The sequence below is a fragment of the Meles meles genome, chromosome 19, assembly GCF_922984935.1.
Source record: "Meles meles chromosome 19, mMelMel3.1 paternal haplotype, whole genome shotgun sequence".
Lineage (NCBI taxonomy): Eukaryota > Metazoa > Chordata > Mammalia > Carnivora > Mustelidae > Meles > Meles meles.
The window spans coordinates 11,372,109-11,393,061 of record NC_060084.1 but is presented as its reverse complement, the minus strand read 5'-3'; the positions used below and the strand labels follow the sequence as shown (position 1 = coordinate 11,393,061).

Here is a 20,953-nt window from a genome sequence, read left to right as displayed (position 1 = left end):
CGCTGTATGATAAAGAATTTGGCAGGTCTTGTTGTCAGTTGCTGAGAGGGAACCTCCAAACCTTCTGAATTTCCCTGGGGGCAGGAACGTCTTTGTTTTTCATGGTGGACCCCTGTGATCACCCGAGTTTACACTAAACGAGGTGACTCCTGGTGGGCCCTAACCGATCAGGGTGGGGTACCATGTCAGAAAGACTAACCACAGAGTCCAGTGGGTCATGCTATCGGTCTGATCTCCTGACCGGAGGGGGAGATGGCGAATGAGTTCAGTCACATCACGTGGCCAACGATTCGGTCAAGCTGACTTAATGAAACCAGCGAAAACTCTGGACACTGAAACTCGGGTCCCCCTTCTGGCTGGTGATACACAGTGATGTGCTGGGGGGTGACTCTTCTTTTAGCTGGTTCTGATTCATATCCTTCACAATACAAAGGAATTGTTCAGTGAAGCGCTTTCCTGAATTCATGAGTTGTTCTAGTGAGTCTGTAGGCTGTGGTCAGAAGCCTGAGCGGCTTGTGTCCGATATATGAAGTGAGGGGCACCGACCTCCGGTAGTTAGTGTCTGAACTGTCCCACCCAGCTGTCCCAGCCGCAGATTTAGAGTTCTCTATGTTCCTGCTTGCCAGCAATTTCATTCATGAAGCTGTAGCTCACAACCACTGATGTGAAGAGAAGAGAGTGATGTTCCTAACACACTCTACTGCTCCCCAAACTCTCACGTGTCAGCCTGGCTCTCCATGGGGAGGAGGGTGAAAGGAGAGCCTGGAACGGGCCAAGCCCTGATTCCTTCCCCTCCCCAATATCCTCTGTAACTGCACCACTAAGCCAACCATCCTGCACACCTCAGATGTGCGTTGGCAATCAGAGCCCCAGGGAGAGAGGAGTGCTCGGGCGGTAATTAAGTGCCCACGGACTCCCGCCTAGGCTTCCTGCCATTCGTAAGGCAAAATTAACTCACAAATCTTCCTAAATATGAAAAAACATGGGTCAACAGAGTCACCTGAGGGAGTCTGGCCACTTGTCCTCCGAAATACTGCTTAGCAGTTTCTGGAATGATCTAAAGAGTTCCACTTTGCTGATCCGGGATCTGTTTAGAAGCAGAGGACAAAGAGGTTTATGAGAAGCGCTGAGCACGTACCAGCCCCTCCGAGATGCTGGGCTTCACACGGAGCTTTCTTGTTTGAATGCTCCAGGGCCCCATTTCCACCTGTTCTTCACATGAAGAACATCGAGACCTGATTGGGGTGAGGGAGAAAAAGCAATCTCATCTTAAGAAGTGTCATCAGCAGGGGCGCCTGGGTGGCTCAGTGGGTTAAGCCTCTGCCTTCGATTCAGGTCATGATCCCAGGGTCCTGGGATCGAGCCCCGTGTCGGGCTCTCTGCTCAGTGGGGAGCCTGCTTTCCTTCCTCTCTCTCTCTCTGCCTGCCTCTCTGCCTACTTGTGTTCTCTGTCAAGTAAATAAAACAAAACAAAAAGAAGTGTCATCAGCAGCAAAATCATCGAGATGACATGCTCATGTGAGGTAAAGGCGGACATGGCATTACTAAACTCCCCCCAGGACACCCACAGCCACGCTGGGCTACCTCTCCTCAAGGGAGCTGAGCCGGTGGGTAATACTGCTCAAGGTACTGCAGTGGTTTCAGCCTCGAGGGCTATTCCCTATGGGAGCTGCAGTCATAAAGTCCACTTGGATGAGCACTGGACATAGAGCCTCCTAACTCTCCTCTGGGCACTGTGGGCCTTTGAGGCAAACCCTTGGCTTCCACCACGAAGCTTCACACAGGCCACAGTTTGGAACACTGGGCAAAGTGAGTGTGGCCAGGCCACCTGGCCACCAGCCCACCGGGGCCTTCTTGCTTTTGGCCAGCCATGCTGCCAGGATCTGGCCTGTATGTGCCTCCTTTCCCTCCCTTACACAGCTCCCGAGCTGACTGAGAGTAGGGAAGCATGTTGGCCAAGAACTGGCGGTCTCATCCTTACACACCAGAGCCTTCGCTGTTCTCACAGACTGTACCATTAGCTTGGACACCGTGGCCAAACCGGGATATGTGAAATAGGGAAGTGTACCATCTGTCAAGAAGTTCCCTCACCGGGCTAGCACCTAGGCTACTTGGCAGGGGGCCCTGAGCCCTCACACGCTGCTCTCCCTGGCCCCTCACGGAGCTGGAGTGGCAGCTGGCGCTTGGGAACATAAGGTTCCTTTAACATTAAAACAAAACAAAACAAACAAAAACCCCAAAGCCAAAAAACGAATGAAACTTATTTTGTAAAGATTAAAGGAGAAATGTAATATAATTGTGAGAAACTCCCTCACCCCATAAATAAATAAATGAAATCTTAAGAGAAAAAAAAAAAAAAAGCCGGGGGCGGGGTGGAGCTCTGGGTGGCTCAGTTGGTTAAGGCCCGACTCCTGATTTTGGCTCAGGTCATGATCTCAGGGTTCTGGGATGGAGCCCGGCATCGGGCTCTCTGCTCAGCGGGGAGCCTGTTTCCCCTCCTTCTCTCTCTGCCTGCCTCTCTGCCTACTTGTGACCTCTGTCTGTCAAATAAATAAAAATATTAAAAAAAAAAAACCATTTAGCAAACGAGGATTAGGAAAAAGACAATATTTATGGCTGTAAGGGATGTCTATAAAAACTTGCAGCAAATTCATGTCCTTAACATCAGGAAAAAGACAAGGGCGCTGTTTTTATCTCATGTTACCCAGAAGGTTCTGGCCAGTAAGACAAGAAAAAAAAGCAGTAAGGATTAAAACACAAAAACCAAAGTCATTATTTGCCAATGATTGGCAGACTGTCAGTTCTAGCCAGGATAGTAAATCAAGGAAAAATAAATAAATAAAAGGAATGGAGGGATGGAAAGGAAATATTTGCAAAAGATCGTTTACTTTGGGGGGGGGAAAAGCGCAAAAGAATTCCCAGATAAATTAGGAGAATAATAAGTTAACAAGGTTGCTGGATACAAACATTAGCTGCAACAGGGAACAACAAAAAACTGATTACAACAGCAGTGAGCAGAAAATGAAATAAAAAGAAATTACTTAAAATAGCATTATGGTAGCTGACCTCCAAGAGGGTGATTTTTTTTTTTAAAGATTTATTTATTTGAGAGAGAGGGGGAGAAAGTACACAGGTGCGTGCATGCACACACAACCCAACACAGGGCTCAATTCCAGGACCCTGAGAGCACGACCTGCGCTGAAATCAAGAGTCACTTAACAAACTGAGCCACCCAGGTGCCCTGTGGCGATTTTTTAAAAAAACTGATGTATAGTTGACTTACAATGTTATATTAGTTTCAGGTGTATGACACAGTGATTTGACAATTATTTATGTTATGAAATGCTCATCATAGTAAACACAGTTTCTGTCTGTCACCACATGAAGTTATTACAGGATTACTGATTATACACCCATGCTCTCCTCTTCGTCCCCATGAATTATTTATTTTATACCTGGAAGTCTATACTTTTTTTTTTTTTAAAGATACTATTTATTTATTTGAGAGACAGAGAGAGAGAGAGAGTACAAATTGGGGGAGAGGCAGAGGGAGAAGCAGGCTCCCCAAGGAGCAGGAAGCCTCATGTGGGACTTGATCCCAGGATCCCGGGATCATGACCTGAGCTCAAGGCAGAGGCTTAACCAACCGAGCCCCCAGGCGTCCCTGGAAGTCTGCACTTTTTTTTTTTTTTTAAGATTTTATTTATTTATTTGACAGAAAGAGATCACAAATAGATAGAGAGGCAGGCAGAAAGAGAGAGAGAGAGGGAAGCAGGCTCCCCGCTGAGCAGAGAGCCCGATGCGGGACTCGATCCCAGGACCCCGAGATCATGACCTGAGCCGAAAGCAGCGGCTCAACCCACTGAGCCACCCAGGTGCCTGAAGTCTGCACTTCTTAATCCCCTTCCTCTATTCTCGCCCATCCTGAACCCTTCCCCTCCCTTCTGGTAACCACCAGTTTGTTCTCTGTATTTCTGAGTCTGTTTCATCATGCTAGGGGACAGGACCATACAGCTTACTGTTCAGGAAGTCTAGAGAGTCTCACAGACTTAACATTTGTGTTGCCCACCTTACCCAGAATAGGTAAAGGAGAAACATCAAAAATAAAGTAGTGTCTTGCCTGACGCTCCTGCTTCCTTTTGAAACACTGATAGATGAGCCCCTGAAACTTTTGCTACAGCCCAGGGGCCACTGATGTGCAACTATGCGAGAACATCTGGGTTTATTTTTACAGAGCGTGAATGAAGCACACAAAGGCCTTTCATCCACCAAAACAAGAAGCCTTAGCAATCAGCCATGCCTATCCGGAGCTGGAGACGGTTCCCCATCTAGGTTTGTTAAAGAAACGCATCACTTAAACCTCCCTGAAGGAGCCCTAATGGATTCTGTTTACCACCAACATTGTAGTGCAATGTCAAGGCCTCCAGGTTCACTGTAAGAAGCCATCAGTGTGAGTGAGCTTAACAGCTTCTTGAGACCAGGTCTGTAAGTGGTTCCAACCTTTTTCCCTCGGGAGGAACAAATAGCCCTTTCTCTTATCAATGTTTCCAACCTAAGGCAACAGCCTTGTGAGTAATGTTAAGGTACATATACCTACAAAGACAGAAAGGAGATGCTGAGAACCTCTTCTCTGCTGAAACAGAGCTCCCTCAAGAGAAATAAGACCTTTCTGAAGATCTCTTCAACAGCAGAATGGAGTGGCCATACTAGTTACTCCTCTGTCAATGAGACCTACTCAGTAATCGCCACTCGGGTCATCTGTGGAGCACAGCAACCCTCCACAGCAATCATGGCAGCTGTCCCTCTCCAGGGAGCCCTGGTTCCTTTCAGCAGCAAGGATTACGCTCTTGGTATTAGGTTTTCCTCAGGAAAAACATTGCTGGTTGGTGCATCAAGGAGCCAGAAAAGCTATACATACAAGTATACTTTAAGATTACACATTTACATTGGTATTCTTTTTTAAAAAGATTTTATTTATTTGGGAGGGGGCACAGATGGAGAGTGAGAGGAAGAAGAAGCCCCCCGCTGAGCAGGGAGCCCAATACAGGGCTGGATCCCAGGACCCTGGGACCATGACCTGAGCCAAAGGCAGACACTTAACCAACTGAGCTACCCAGGTACCCTCTACATTGGTATTCTTTTTTTTTTTTTTTTTAAAGATTTTATTTATTTATTTGAGACAGAGAATGAGCATTGGGGAGAGACAGAGGAAGAGGGAGAAGTAGGCTCCCATTGAGCAGGGAGCCCAATGCAGGGCTCCATCCCAGGGTCCGGAAATGATGACCTGAGCCAAGGGCAGACGCTTAACCGACTGAGCCACTCAGGCGCCCCAACATTGGTATTCTTAATCTAGCCTTATCTTTAAGAAACTCAGATGCACTTAGGTTTTCTGGTTTTTTTGTTTTTGTTTTTGTTTTTGTTTTAATTCCTCTTCCTTTTATAATCCAGTGAGGCATGTAAGGATGTCTCTGGGGTCCTCTGGGATGGAAAGAGGATTTGCCACTTACAGGAAGAGTAAAATGAAACCTCTTGAAAATGAGGGTCCTCTACTTAGTGTCTGTTATTACTGCATTGTGTGTAGAAGAACACAAAGACTTAAGTGAAATATTTTCTTCTTGTATTGCATTAGTCTCTAACTCTAACATCCCAGTCTCTTGTATTGCATTAGTCTCTAAATGTCTCTAACATCCCAGTCCACGTTCCTATTCCCCACAGTTCTAAAGAAGGTGGTCCCAGGATGCCAGCATGAGGAAATGAGCCGTGCGAAAACCTGCGAGTCTTTGGAAGAAACTGACTCTTCCACACAGAATATGAAGCTTCTCTGAAGAAGGGCAGGGGAAATCAATCTTAACAAGATGTCTGCTGTAAGCCTGCCCTACCTTGGCCAGCACTTCTCACCACATTCGTGGGTGAAACATACTTTTAGTTCTCCTTGCTCTACAGTTGGGGAAACGGAGGCTCAGAGAGGTAAAGTAATTTGCCCAAGGTCACACCCTGGGGAGGAAGCGAACCAGGAATTAAACATCAGTCTCCTGAACCGTAAGGCTTCTGTTCTTGCCCCCCTCCACTTCCTCCCTTATGGAGTCTGCCTTCTAAACGGGGAGACATCTACAGCCTGTCAGAGATCTCAGATCATCTACTCCAGTATCCTCATCTGACAGAGAGTCACGCACGGAGGCCTGGAGAGCAACTGGCCTTGTCCAAAGTCACGTGGATGCTGGAGACAGAGAGAGCGTGGGAACATGAGGTGCCCCCAGTCAACAGAGAGCGCCAACATACTGGGACAAGCTGGAGAACAGCACTATGGAAATTTGAAAAGAGGACGGTAACTGTGAGCCAGAAGGCAGTTGTAGTTGAGTTGAGGTTTGAAGGTAAAACACACTCTGGTCGGTGGCTAACAGCTGGTCCCCTGAGAGATGCAAACAATGGCCCGGAGCCAGGAGGCCCTTGGGAAATCAGGCAATGGTTTCTTACCTGCGAGACTAGAAGTACAAACCACCATAGGAAGAAACCAGATGAAATAGACTTCATCAAAATTTAAAACTTCCGTGCTTTAAAGGGCCCTTTCAAAAAGTGAAAAGATAACCCACAGAATTGCAGAAAATATGTTTAAATTCATATGTGAAAAAGGACTGGCATCCAGATTATACAAAGAAATGTTTCAACTCAACCATAAAAAGATAAACAAACAAATGGACAAAGGATCAGAATAGGTATTTCTCCAGAGAAGATACACAAATGGCAAATAACATACGAAAGAATGCTCGACATCAAAAGAAGCTCGAACAGTTATGAGGGAAAGGCACATCAAAACCACGACGAGATAGCTCTCATGCCCACTAGAGTGGTTCCGATGAAAAAGTCAGGCAACAGTGAGCGTCGTAAAGGATGTAGGGTAACTGAGACGCATACATTGCTGGTGGGAGTTTAAATTGCTGCAGCTGTTACGGAAAATGTTTGGCAATTCCTCCAAAAAGCAGAAAAGCAAAAAACCCCCAAGGTTATCACAGGACTCAGCAATTCCATGCCATGGTATACCCAGGAGAATTGAAAACATATGCCCACCGAAGAGCTCATTATATAAATGCTCACAGCAGCACCATTTCCGATAGCCCAAAAGCGAAATAACCCAAATGGCCACGGACAAAAGTACGGATGAACAAAAAGCAGCGGGCAGAGCCCCCAATGGTATATAGAAATGAAGGACTGATACGTGTTACAACACACGGACGAGCCTTGAAAACCTTGCGCTAAGTAAAATAAGCCACATCCTGTATGATTCTACACAGCGAAACGTCCAGAAAGAACAAATCCACAGAGACATCAAGTCGATTCACGGATGTCAGGGGCCGGAGTAGGGCCTGGGGAATGACTGCTAAGAGGGGTAGGGCTTCTTTTCGGGGCAATGAAGACGTTCTGGAATTAGTGGTAAAGGGGGCCTGCACAGCCACCATCTCCTTCTGCCTCAACCTGCTTACCTGGCCTGAAGGCACCTGATGGCTTTCTTCGTGGTTCCCTGTGGAAAGCCATTGGCAGTGACATCCAGCGGCTGCTCGGGAACTGCGCTCCAGCTGATGGCTGTGAAAAGAAAAGATTCTAGAGTTAAAACTCCTCAGTTTCCTGTGAATGTCAGAAGTGCTTTCACAAAAATATTTCCCTCTCTCTCCAAAACAGAGTCAATGGCTGCCACTCTGATGCCGGGCCTCCAGAATACAGTGATATAAAGAGGTTCATCATTCATCATCTTTATTCTAAGACCCAGTAACCACTAAGCACTCATTACATGCTGGATACACAGTCAGCGCATGGAACAGAATTTCTCATTTAATCCTCGTAACAATCCCGATAAGAAAATGACACATTGTTTTCTTTCTTTTTTTTTTAATGATTTATTTATTTATTTATTTGACAGAGAGAGAGAGAAAGAGAGAGAGTGAGAGATCATAAGTAGGCAGAGAGGCAGGCAGAGGGGAAGGAGGTAAGCAGGCTCCCTGCTGATCAGAGAGCCCGATGTGGGGCTTGATCTCAGGACCCTGGGATCATGACCTGAGCTGAAGGCAGAGGCTTAACCCACTGAGCCACTCAGGCGCCCTGACACATTGTTTTCATATGCGTACTCTTGTAATCCCCATCTGAACCCCCTCCCCCCGCGCCGGTAACATCAGTTTGTTCTGTAGAGCTAAGAGTCTCTCCTTGGGGCACTGGGTGGCTCAGTCAGTTAAGTGTCTGCCATTGACTCAGGTCATGATCCCTGGGACCTGGGATGGAGTCCCACCTCGGGCTCCCTGCTCGGCGGGGCGTCTTTCTCCTCTTCCTTTGCACCTCCCCTGCTTGTGCACTGTCATATGAATACACAAAATACTAAAAAAAAAAAAGACTGTTTCTTGGTTTGTCTACATTTTTTCCCCCTTTGCTCATTGTTTTGTTTCCTATATTGTACATATGAGTGAGATCATATGGTATGCCTTTCTCTGCCTGACTTATTTTGCTTAGCATAATACACTCTAGCTGCATCCAAGTCCCTCCAAATGGCAAGATTTCATTTTATTCTATGGCTGAGCAGTATCTTTATCCATTCGTCAGTCAGTGGAAACTTGGGCTGCTTCCATAGCTTGGCTATTGTGAATAATGCTGCAGTAAACACAGGAGTGCATGTAGCCCTCTGAGTTAGTGTTTTTGTACTTTTAGGGTAAATACCCCCTAGTGTGATTACTGGATCACAGGGTAGTCTTATTTTTAATTTTTTGAGGAACCTCCATACTGTTTTCCACAGCGGCTGCACCAGTTTGCACTCCCACCATTCCCACCAACAGTATAAAGAGGTTCCTTTTTCTCCACGTTCTTGCCAACACTTGTTTCTTGTGTTGATTTTAGCCATTCTGACAGGCGTGAGGGGATAGCTCACTGGGGTTTTGATCTGCATTTGATGATCTGCATCCCCAATGAGTGATGTCGGACATCTTCTCATGTGTCTGTTGACCATCTAGATGTCTTCTTTAAGGAAATGTCTGTTCATCCCTTCTGCCCATTTTATTAATTGGATTAATTTTTAAGAAATGATATTAAGAATAGAATTCTTTAATTCTATTAATTAACAATGAATAAGTAATTAATTAAGAAATGACATTCTTATCTGAAGATGAAGAACCTGAGGCTAAGACAGGATAAGTAAGCTGCCTGGTGTCTTGCAGAGCATGACCCTGACTCAGTGTGGTCAAGCCTCCGCTACTGAGGACTCAGGTCAGAAGCTGCCTCTCTGGGCTGGGGGGATGCAGCCCCCCTCCGGGCCACGCCATGGTCTGTGCAAAAGTTACTCCAGGGCAAGTGGAACAGGGCAGATACTTTACCTGCACCACAAGGAACAAGTCGACCCGGGCCATCAGCCCTTCTTGCCTGCACTGCGCTGCGGCTCTGTTCAAACAGTAAACCGGACTGCTGTATTTCCACTTCTCGAACTCCAAAGCCTTTGGGTAGCGCAGAGACGTTCCGACACCTAAATGTGAGGGAGAGTGCACTCAGTTTCAGCATGCTCCTCCGGAAGACAGTGTCTACACCAGTGAACCACTTCACTGCCCCCGAGTCTCGGCGAGAGGATGTGAAAGAACCGAACCAAGATCTTACATGCCATGTGGCCGGAGAAAGATCCCTTCCTGTCTCTCTGAAGTGAAAATGACTAGCTGAGTCACCACCCCTCAGAGACTATAGGGACACTAAACTCCAGTCCTGGTACTGGCTTTGAAAGACTGCAAACCCTCAAAGAGCCATATTAACTTGTCAGTATCTCTTCCTAGGGAATCGTCCAAACACACCAGAAACCAAAGCTCTCCTGTAACAGACAAGCTTCGTTTTTCCCTCTTGGGTCTTTCACACCAATTAGAGGCTACCATGACGCTGCTCTGGAACCGAGCAGACAGACTAGGGAAAGCACGGAAAAACACCGAAAATGTCTTGGGCATAGTGCTTAGGAATGCTTTTGTTGAAAACATCATGCTGGGCTACAGTTGCATACCACAGAATTCATCCATTCTCAGTGTGCAATTTAAGGTTTTGTTTGTTCGTGTTTTACTATATTCACAGAATTGTGCCACTGTCACCATGATCTGAGTTTATCACATTTGACCCCTGATAAGAAACCCTGCACCCATGAGCGGTCACTCCCCATGCATTTCTCCAGCACCCACCAACCTACTTCTGCATTTGCCTATTTTGGACATTTCGCTCCATGAAATCATCTGCTACGTGGCTCCTCTCACTCAGCACGGAGCTTTTGAGGCTCATCCGTGGGGTAGCTTGGCCGAGCCTTTGCTCCTTTTTGGGGCTGATGATCTAACAGTCTGTTACCTTTCGTTGATCCGTTCACCAGCTGATGCACATCTGGGCTGCTTCGCTTTGCGGCTGGTGTGACTTGTACCACTGTGAACGTTCATGTGTCGGTATTTACGTGGATGCATGTTTTCATTTCTCGTGGGTACACTCCCTGGGTGTGTTCCCTGGCCCTGGTCTCAGGAGCAGTACAGCCGACACGACGGGCCTCCCCCCCAGCGGTGGCCTCTCCCTGCCTTCTTTTACCACAGCCTTAACTGGGCTTGGCCACGCTTCCTTAGGGAGACCACACTTGAGTGATCATCCTTTGTCTTTTATCTTTTTTTTTTTTTTTAAGATTTTATTTATTTGACAGAGATCACAAGTAGGCAGAGAGGCAGGCGCAGAGAGAGAGGAGAAAGCAGGCTTCCCGCTGAGCAGAGAGACCGATGTGGGGCTCGATCTCAGGACCCTGAGATCATGACCTGAGCTGAAGGCAGAGGCTTAACCCAATGAGCCAACCAGGCGCCCCTGTCTTTTATCTTTTAAAGACGTTGATGGTTTTTAAAAATTAGAGTAGCAATATATATGTACGGGGCAGAACAATGAGAAAACAGAGTAACCATAAAGAAGAAAAAAAAACCACCCGTAATATCACGACTCAGAGATAATCTTACTAACACCTTGGTATATATCCTTCCCCGATTTTTTTTACTATGTGCATATATACTTTAAAACCAACACAAACTCACTGTATCTTTAAACTTGCTCTTTACAAATTATGACTATCTCCTGCAACTGCACTACTGATTTACCCCAAAATACAGATGTGGTGAAAGGAAGGGTCATCTGTACCCCAATGTTCATAGCGGCAATGTCCACAATCACCGAACTGTCGAAAGAGCCCAGATGCCCTTCAACAGACGAATGGATAAGGAAGATGTGGTCTATATATACAATGGAGTATTATGCCTCCATCAGAAAGGATGAATACCCAACTTGTGTATCAGCACGGACAGGACTGGAGGAGATTATGCTGAGTGAAAATAAGTCAAGCAGAGAGAGTCAATTATCATATGGTTTCACTTACTTGTGGAGCATAAGGAATAACACGGAGGACATGGAGAGAAGGAGAGGAGAAGTGAGTTGGAGGAAATCGGAGGGGGAGACGAACCATGAGAGACTGTGGACTCTGATAAACTGAGGGTTTTGGAGGGGAGGGGAGTGGGGGGTTGGGTGAGCCTGGGGGTGGGGATTATGGAGGGCATGTATTGCATGGAGCACCGGGTGTGGTGCATAAACAAGAATCTTGGGGGGCGCCTGGGTGGCTCAGTGGGTCAAAGCCTCTGCCTTCGGCTCAGGTCATGATCTCAGGGTCCTGGGATCGAGCCCTGCATCAGGCTTTCTGCTCAGCAGGGAGCCTGCTTCCCCCTCTCTCTCTGCCTACTTGTGATCTCTATCTGTCAAATAAATAAATAAATGAATCTCGGAACACTGAAGTAATAAAATAAAATTTAAAAAAAATTATGAGCATCTTTCCAGGTCCAATAGTCATCAATATTGGCTTTAAACCATTTCACTGGTTTCCTTTTCTTTTTAAAACATGTTTACACACAAAGCTAAATGTCTGAGCACTTTCTTATTTCTTAGGACAAATTCCTAGCAATAAACCCAATGGATCAAACGTATGGGTATTTTAGCTCTCTGGACATCTTCTGAGACTGCTTCTTTGGAAAAGCTGTTCGAGCTGCTCCCTCCCTCCCTCCCGGCTCACCTCCCAGTCAGAGCTCTGTGCATTGCCTCCTGGCTGTATGGGCACCTCCCAATCACCACAGCTGACAGGTAGACGGGCTCTTCTAGAAGGTGCATCAACAGTGCCCCCTGGCATCCGAGGACGTTCCACCGGGCCAGCTTGTCACTGCAGGACAGCGAGCAAGTCCGGTCTCCCCGGCCAGGCTTCACTCGGAGCAGCCCCACCTGGTGATACGCAGCACCAGGCCGCCCCGAGTCTCTGGCTTCTCCAGGCACACACTTGGCTCCGGTTCTATAAACGTCCACCACTTTGACACCACTGGGGGCCATTCTGGTGACAGGGGCCTGTTCCTGTGCAGTAAAATGAGAGCCGCTGATGTCTGGTGGGACTGGATCACTTTCCTGATGGCCAAAACTTTGACGTTGAGCCACATTGTCAGGAGTCCTGGGATCAAGCCTCATCTTTTTGGTCACAGGACTACCCAGGCCCTCACATCTCTCTGTGTCCCCAGGAACTTCCAGGTCACCACTGGCTTCTGATGGCTTACTGGCCCAGTCTCTATGGACAGGACAGCAGGGCTGATCTTCAAACTCGAGCATTGGAATGATGGAGGCATCCCCACCTGCAAGAGAAGGGACCCCTTAAAAACCAGTGGTTCTCCAAGTGAGGCCCCAGGACCAGCCACATCAATGTCCCTAAGGAACTTGTTAGAAATGCCAATTCTCGGAAGCCACGGTCGACCTGCTGAGTCTGAAACTCGGTGGTCGCCAGCAGTGTGTATTTTAGCTCTCCAGGTCACTCTGATGACTAGAGAACCACTGTCTGAAAGAAAGTCTGATTCTATTTTCCTAGCTGACTTGAGATTAGGAATACTTGCCCAAATTTCCTGAGTAAGAATCCTTCGTGGCTCTATCCTACCTAGACCCAGTGAGTTAGAAACTCTGGGGAGGGGGTTGGGGGGCTGGAAAGCAGAATACTTCAACAAAGATCCCAGGTAATGCTCATCCCAGGAAGTTTTGGAAATACTAGCTTTGACCAGGGTTTGTCAACGTTCACAATACTGATGTTTTGGGCCACATAATCCCTTTTGTGGGGGCTATCCTATCCTTTACATCATAGGACAGTTAGCAGCTCCTTGGTCTCTACCTACTAGATACCAATAGCACCCCAAGTCTGACCATCAGAAATGTCCCCAGATGTTGCTAAATGGCCTCTGAGAAGCAAAACTGTCCTGAGTTGAGAACCCTTGGTTTACAACGAGCAGTTTCCCAAGTGCATTTTGTGGAATGTTATCCTGTAACATGATTTAGAAAACAAAAGTAGGGGGTTGGTTTCATGGTTAAATATTTGGCAAATATGTTCCCAAATTCCCCATCTTGGAGATTTACGTGCATATCTTCACAGTAAAGGCTTTGCAGTGAATTACACAAGTGGTGTTTCCCTGTGCCGGGTTAGAGATTTCTGACTCAACTCTGTGCTTAAATAGAAACACAGAAAACCAGAGGTTAGCAAAAAGCACAGCGTCCCCTGGAGAAGGGAGCTACTTCTTCAAACACTAACCTACTGTGTTTGGCTTTTCTAAAGTGTGTAAATAATACATCTGCAGCCTTTATAACCTAAGAGTGGGAAAGGCAAGAAATGTAGAACTGGGATTGTGGCCAGAGAGGCTGGCTGGCGGACTTCCAGAGACCTCACAAGGGGACAGTGACTTTGGAGAATTGACTGGGGCCCACCTCCCACTCTGAGGGCTCGGAGATTTGATCCAGACAGATGCCTAAACTTGAGAGGCTGACTCATGCTAATAAAACTCACAAGCAAGAGTCTGAAATAGCTAATCCAGGCACCAAATTATCAATTAGTAATGAGGAATAAATGCAAAGGGAGACAGTTACATTCTCCAGGTAATATTCTTTCCTCCTGCAGACAAACCATGCATGGGCATCACAGTGCAAAAGATGACCTATTAGCCCAGGGCAGCTGGATTGGTGGGTCTAGATTTTGATTTCACAGACCAGTAAAATTTCCAGAAGATTTCAAGATCAACAGAGGGGGTGGTCAATTTTGTATTCCATCAACTAAGATCTTTAAAAATCCTAATTATTACTATTTATTTTTTTCCTAATTACCACTGTTTAAAACAAAAAGATAAAAATCTCACAACCTTTTCATGGAAAAGAAATTAGATTTTTTTTTAAAAGAGCTTATTTATTTATTTGACTTTTAAAGATTTTATTTATTTATTGGACAGAAAGAGAGAGACAGAGACGAGGGAATATAAGCAGGGGACGTGGGAGAGGGAGAAGCAGGCTTCCCGCTGAGCAGGGAGCCTGATGTGGGGCTTGATCCCAGGACCCTGGGATCAACGACCTGAGCTGAAGGCAGACGCTTAATGACTGAGCCCAACCAGGCGCCCCAGAAAGTAGCTTTTCGAAAAACTCACTATAGTCCTGATTTTTCATTTGGCTATAGACCAGCCTGTGGACCACTGATCTATGTGGTCTGATTAGTGGGTGAGGCTAGCTGTGATCCACAGATGCATCTCTCTCCACCATAAGGCTACACCTGCCACTGGGTCAGCCAAACCCTAGCTACTCCAAGTGTGGTCCACAGGCGAGCACCACTGACATCATGGGGACTTGGTTAGAAATGCAGACCCCTAGGTTTCATCCCAGACCTAATGAATCTGAATCCACATTTTATTAAGATCACTCATTTGCATATTATAGTTTGAGAAGCATTCAGTTAGGAAACATCCTTTGGTTCTTGGACCAGGGTATCCAGTGCTAATAAGAAAGCACAGATGAGCCCTGCCTTTCTCTGTATGTCATTTTCTGGCCTTTGACTCAACCGATTCTTTTCTGAGACTCATTCTTCCTTAAGCTGTATTATATTTTGGATTTGAATTATGACAAGTCTTGACAGCTCTTCTGTCTCTTCAGAGCGAGTACCTATATCTGCTCTAATTGCATGTGTAGTTTTAAAGTTTAATACTTAGAGAACACTGTTAGAGCCTTCCTTCAAAGGTTTTAGGGTGAGTGAAGATTACTGCCATCCCTGAGCTGCTATCTAAAGAGAGTAGAAATTCTCCATTTTCAAAACAAAACAAAAAAAACAGTGGTCTCCTCTAGGCTAAGACTGGTCTTCCTGCTTGATGCAACCACAGCACCTGAATGTCCCCATATAACTTGTCAAAATTTAACTTAACTGATCATGACTGTCTACACTCTATGAGGCTAAGCAAGGGACAAGTCCTACTCCCTGCTGTATACCCAATGTCACATTGTACCTGACAAGTAGCAGAAAATAACTGTTGAAGGAGTGAATGAACAGAATGAGTTTCAGGATAAATTACTATGGAACTCAGGGCTTTGGACTTATAAGCCCAACTGCTGGTTTCAGACATTTGTGGGGTTTCAGCTTGAAGCTTCCCAATCCTGACTGGGAACCGAGAACTACAGTGTCGTTCCTTAATAGGGAAGTGGTCAGGCACCGTGGCCCGTTCAGAAAAAGGCAGTGTCCACTGCCTCAGCTACTCTGCAGCCAGAAGAGCTTTTTTGAGGAATGTATCTAAGGATAAGAGGACATAAGGAAGTGGACAATGTAATAATGATCCAAAGGGTTGGCTATACTTACAGGGTGTATGGCTGGAGAAAAACACAAAGGAGAGGTCTGGTCTGAGTTTCCACAGCCCTCTCTGAGTTCCAGGGACAAAGATGCTATCCTCCTTCAGGGCGGCCGCCAAGTGGAGCTGATGGAGAAGGTACCTAATTGGGGCACAAGGAGTGGCCAGAATGAACCACCAAAGTTGCGGTGAAGTGTAAGACTCTGGCTGGTTGATGACGAAGAGAGAGCTACTACAGACCGATGGGACTGGCAGTGATTTGGAATTTCGAGGATAACGCAGGATAATTTCGAGGATAATGCAGACCAGTGATTCTCAAAAGTGTGGCCCCTGACCAGCAGCATCAGCATCATCTAGAATCTGCTAGAAATCCAGGTCCCGCCCCTGACCTGCTGAATTGGAATTTCCAGGGGAGGGCCCAACAATCTGAGTTTTCACAAACATAGCTAATTCTGATGCACATCGAGCGTAAGAACCACGGTCTAGACCAGGGCTAATCAAAGTGTAGTTCACAGACTGACATTATCAGTGTTACTCGGGAGCTTAGAAATGCAAATTTAGAAATGCAATTAAAAAATTAGAAATGCAAATTCTAGGGCTCCCCATGGCAGGCTAAGTCAGATTCTCTGGGGTTGTCTCTTTACCTTTGGAAACTCCTCCTGGCTATGACCTCAGCGTGGCTATCATTGAGGATGTCTCCTGTGGCAAAGACAGGACACTAGTGAAGACACAGAGAACCAGAGGCCCTGTTTCCTTGCAGAAGAACACAGCAGTTTCCCCCAGCTACCAGGATGGCCATGGTGCTCCTGGAGGGCTCTGTCAGGAAGTTCTGCGATCACTGATGGCAATACAGGGCCTCCTCAAATCAGTACTACTGACACCTTGGGTTAGAAAATTCTTTGTTGTGAGGCTCTGTCCTGTGGAAGGGAGGATGTTTAGTAGCACTTCTGGCCTCTAGCACCAGAGGAAGGTAGCATAGTAACGCCCTCCCCTGACTTGTGGCAACCAAAAACTGAAAATGTCTCCAACCACTGCCAGAGGTCCCCCGGGGGATAAAATCTCCCCATAGCTGAGAAGGACTGATTTATAGGAAAATAGATGGAGGAAAGGGGTTCGAATCTTTTGTGGCCTGGTATCACACTTGACCTTGTGGTGATACAATTCCATCAAATTCAATCCACAGTGGTCCAGGCACACAAGAGGCAAGGCTGGGAAGATGGGGAAAGCAAACCTGAGAAGGAGTCTGCTAACTGGAAGCAGGAGGCGAAGATGTCAGATCTCTAAGGGATTTCCACATCTCCACCAATTCAAGACTGCTTTCGGCAGGGGCTTCAGACCTAATGGGGAGGAGCTGCTCCAGGGAACTTTTGGTTTGCGCAGGAAAATACCAGCCAACTTCCAATCTATGCAGAAAGCATGTTCCTGGCAGCCTTTGCTTCCGCTGTTTATTCTGATTCTTTTTTTTTTTTTTTAAGATTTTATTTATTTATTTGACCGAGAGAAATCACAAGAGAGGCAGGCAGAGAGAGAGGAAGGGAAGCAGGCTCTCCGCTGAGCAGAGAGCCCGACACGGGACTCGATCCCAGGACCCCGAGATCATGACCTGAGCTGAAGGCAGCGACTTAACCCACTGAGCCACCCAGGCGCCCTGTTTATTCTGATTCTTAAAATGAGTTCTGACCTTCCCAGTGGAGTGACAGTGGGAAAGGAAAGGTCGGCCACCTCAGTGATGTGGCCCCTTTTAACAGGATGAGGCGAGGAGAGGACAAAATGCAGACTGCTTTCTGAAGCGCCCTGGATGAGTGCTGTTCAGACCCCAGCCGGGCTTACCGCTCTTCCTCATTTTGGACTGGCCTATACATTTCGTTCCTGTTCCCATTGAGACAACTTCCTTTGTCACTGAGAGGGAAAGAACGAATCATTAGGTGAGCTCCCATCCTGTAAATGGTCCCCAGCCCTCAGGTTTCACGCATGCACACTCCTCCAGGGCATTTCTATAGGGGACCCAACCCAGGGCTGTGGTTGCAGCACCGCAGGCTCCAACACAAGTGCTGCGCCACCTGGTGGAGAGCAGGGGAACATGCCCACCGCTGCCACTCACGCCAGCCAGGACTGTCCCTGCACAGCCATGAACAATTCTCCTACCATCTCTGAAAGGGAGAAGGAGCGCTGGAAGGTGAAAAGACCTCACCCTGAGCTGGTTTATTAGTGATGCCATGGGCCTGGTCAGCTGCAGGTTGTATCTTCACCACGGCTGCTAGTAATGTCCACTCACGGTTGGGGTCAGGCTTCCCCTGCTTGGGCAGTCTGGTCCTATAGTGCTCATAACACAGCTGGGCAATCTCATCTGCAGTCCACATGGTCCGCGTTAGTGCTGAGCCTGATCAAAAACCACAACCATCAGAAGAACAGAAAAGAGAACCAACGCAAGGTGTTACAACTTGCCCAGGCGCTTCAATGGGCTTTCAGGGTAGCCTGACTGCATTCATACCGAGGTTTCTCTATCTGGAACTCTAATGGGTCACTTTCTTCTACTACTTCCCTGTCCCCTCTCCACACACCACCCCCCCTTTTTTTAATTTTATTTATTTACTTGACAACAGAGAGATCACAAATAGGCAGAGAGGCAGGCAGAGAGAGGGAGAGAGGGGGCGAAGCAGGTTCCCTGCTGAGCAGAGAGCCCCATGCGGGCCTCGATCCCAGGACCCCAAGATCATGACCTGAGTCGAAGGCAGAGGCTTAACCCACTGAGCCACCCAGACATCTCCCCCGCCTTTTAAAAGCAGGCTTCATACCCAGCATGGAGCCCCACACACAGTCTGAACTCCCAATCCTGAGATCAAGACCTGAGCTGAGATCAAGAGCTGGAGTATTAACCCACTAAGCCACCCAGGCACCTCTCCCCTTTTTATTTTAAGGAAAGATCAAAGAAGTCCCAGTTTCTTAAAGATGTTTCTTTTTAAATGTTGGACATCTGACATGTATCTAATGAATCTGAACCTACTACTCAAAAATAAAAGTACATGAGAGGGAAGTATCCTTGCTACTCCAATTTTCATTTGGAAGTAGCAGGTCAGGTACCGCACACCTCAGCTGGCTTTGGGCAGACTCTGACCATACAAGGTTTATCTTTCTGGGCAGATGTTCTTCTTTTCCATCTTCTTCTGACTTCCTCCCAGCAGACTGACCCTTGATCTCCCTCTAATAAATCTCCGATGACCCCATCAAGAAAGCAACACTTTAATTTCTCCCATAATGTTTTATGAGGCAGGTAGGAGAAGTGACAAAGCCCAGAGCTTTCTCACCAGTCACCCATTCTCCTCACAGGAGTCTGTGCTGGAATGTGGGCTTTGGAGTTACCCTTTCTGTATTCTAATCCTGACTTTGCTACCAACTGGGTGATACTGAGTAGATGACCTAACCTCTCTGTTTCTGTGTCTTTATCTGCTAAAACAGGGATAACAGTAATATTTAATCTATGGCTTATTGTGAGGATTAAGTAATACTTATAAAAAGCTACTGCTACGATGTTAAGCATAATTAATGTCAACTGTGTGATTAATGTTCCAAAAAGGAACATTTCATGTTCCTGATTGTCTTGAGCCCCTTGGGGAGCAGGGGGCTGCAAAGGCAATGTAAAGCCATGGGTAAAAATCCATTAAGCATATCAGACCAGAGAGGCTACTTTGCTAGAAACCCCTCTACTCTTGACTCTGTGCTCACTCAATAATTTCATTTGGACTCAAATGTATGGAAAGCTTCTTAGCAGAAAATGAGATCATATGGTGATGGATACAGCTAAGCACTAAAAAAAAAAGGCATTACTGAGTCCCACTGCATGCAGCTTCTGAAAACTGCTATTTCTACAATGAGCCCCCAGCATGGAGTTAAATTCGTTAAACAAAAACGCCATTAATGATGTGGCCCTAGTGCTATGGTGGCCTATAAAGCAAACCATGATCTAAGTCTGTACATGCCTGTAGGTTACAAAAGCAAAACGCTAAGGATAACCAATCACAAACAGCCAGACCCAGGCTTAAGCTTTTGCCAACCACCTAATTTCCTTCCTTGCTGTGCTCTTTGGAAGTCTTTCCCCTACCTCTGATCTGCAATGTTCCTAACCACTTTCGGTTTAGCGCTGCCTAACTGTAATTGATTTTTGCCCCCAATAAAGCTCTTAAAATTCTTAATATGCTTCCATTTATCTTTTAAGAGTTCTAATGTGGAGCCTGCTGCTGCAATAAATGGTCAGAGTAAATCAGACCACAGTGATTGAAAACCAGAATCTGCCAGGAACTGACATAAATTGTGACTTCAAAGTCAGAGAACGAGCAGGTCATGTATCTCTCCAGGAAAAAGAAAAGTATTGTGGGGGGGGGGGGAGAAAAAAAAAAAGCATTGGAGATCCTAGAATCCTCTATTTGGAAGGGATACCGCCCCCCCCCCCCCCCCATTTCGGGCCTGGGGGGCGGGGGGAGCGCAGAGAGCGGGCATCACAAGGCATCAACGTGAAATTAAACCAGAGGCACATACCACGAACCATAGTAGCCAGGGAAGACAAAACTTGCCAGAAGTAACATTGACTCCCTAAGATGATGCAGCCCAGAACTATTCCATCCTCTCATTCACGTAACTGTCCCGGTGAGCGTGCATGGTAGCTGACATGAATCCATGTTCTGCTAAACTATGTCCACTAAAATCCAAATTCCAAATCCACTCTCTCTTAGGTCTTGAGTAACTTCCTATGAAACAACAGCTCAGTTAAATAGGCATGTCTTTGCCCACAAGATCGCATTAGGCAACACGTGCAAAAAGCCCAAGAACCCACGCCCTTTTCAAATAAGGCAACTCAGCTGCCACGGGAGAAAAGGCTTTGGCTGTAGTCCCCTCTCCCCAATAACCCCGACCGCAGACCCTCCTCGGCAGGCTCTCCAACCGGGGTGGGGCCCATTCTATCCGAGAAGCTCTGGGCCGATGAAACAGCGACAACCTGCGAGCCCACCTCCTCGGGTGGCGCGCGCGCCGCTGCGAGGCCGCCCGCCGCGGATACCGGCACTTCCGGGGAACGGGACGCGCGCCGGGGGAGGCATGGTCCTTACCACCACTTCACACACAAAACCGGCTCAGGAAGGCGGACCGAGGGCAGCTCACCCAGCAGCCTTGAGGGGGGGTTCCCTCACACTTGCGCGCCCTTGGCCCCGCCACCCCGCCGCCTGCCGGACGCTCCCCTTCCACCTCCAAGGTGCGCTCCCTGAGGGGAAGCGAGGAGAATCGCG

At 47.1% G+C, this 20,953-nt stretch overlaps 1 protein-coding gene across 18 annotated transcripts in view; it reads right to left on the bottom strand.

Moving 5' to 3' along the window:
- ADAT1 (adenosine deaminase tRNA specific 1) overlaps nucleotides 1-20,953 on the bottom strand; it is a 50,881-nt gene extending 29,928 nt beyond the window's left edge. For 11 of the 18 annotated variants that reach the window (XR_006816172.1, XR_006816170.1, XR_006816171.1 and 8 more), the window contains exons 1-10: nucleotides 20,829-20,953; nucleotides 20,211-20,419; nucleotides 17,869-18,057; nucleotides 17,508-17,576; nucleotides 16,322-16,376; nucleotides 15,689-15,819; nucleotides 12,077-12,677; nucleotides 9,348-9,493; nucleotides 7,479-7,578; nucleotides 1,001-1,087 (exon numbers count right to left, since the gene is read on the bottom strand). Coding sequence is in view for 4 of the 18 variants with exons in the window: in XM_045987373.1 (XP_045843329.1) it covers nucleotides 1,001-1,087; nucleotides 7,479-7,578; nucleotides 9,348-9,493; nucleotides 12,077-12,677; nucleotides 15,689-15,819; nucleotides 16,322-16,376; nucleotides 17,508-17,576; nucleotides 17,869-18,057; nucleotides 20,211-20,220 (1,388 nt within the window). In the remaining 14 variants the exon portion in view is untranslated. Of the gene's footprint in view, nucleotides 1-1,000; nucleotides 1,088-7,478; nucleotides 7,579-9,347; nucleotides 9,494-12,076; nucleotides 12,678-15,688; nucleotides 15,820-16,321; nucleotides 16,377-17,507; nucleotides 17,577-17,868; nucleotides 18,058-20,210; nucleotides 20,420-20,679 lie in introns of those variants that run through there. The other 7 variants (XR_006816175.1, XM_045987375.1, XM_045987376.1 and 4 more) reach the window with 5 other exon arrangements.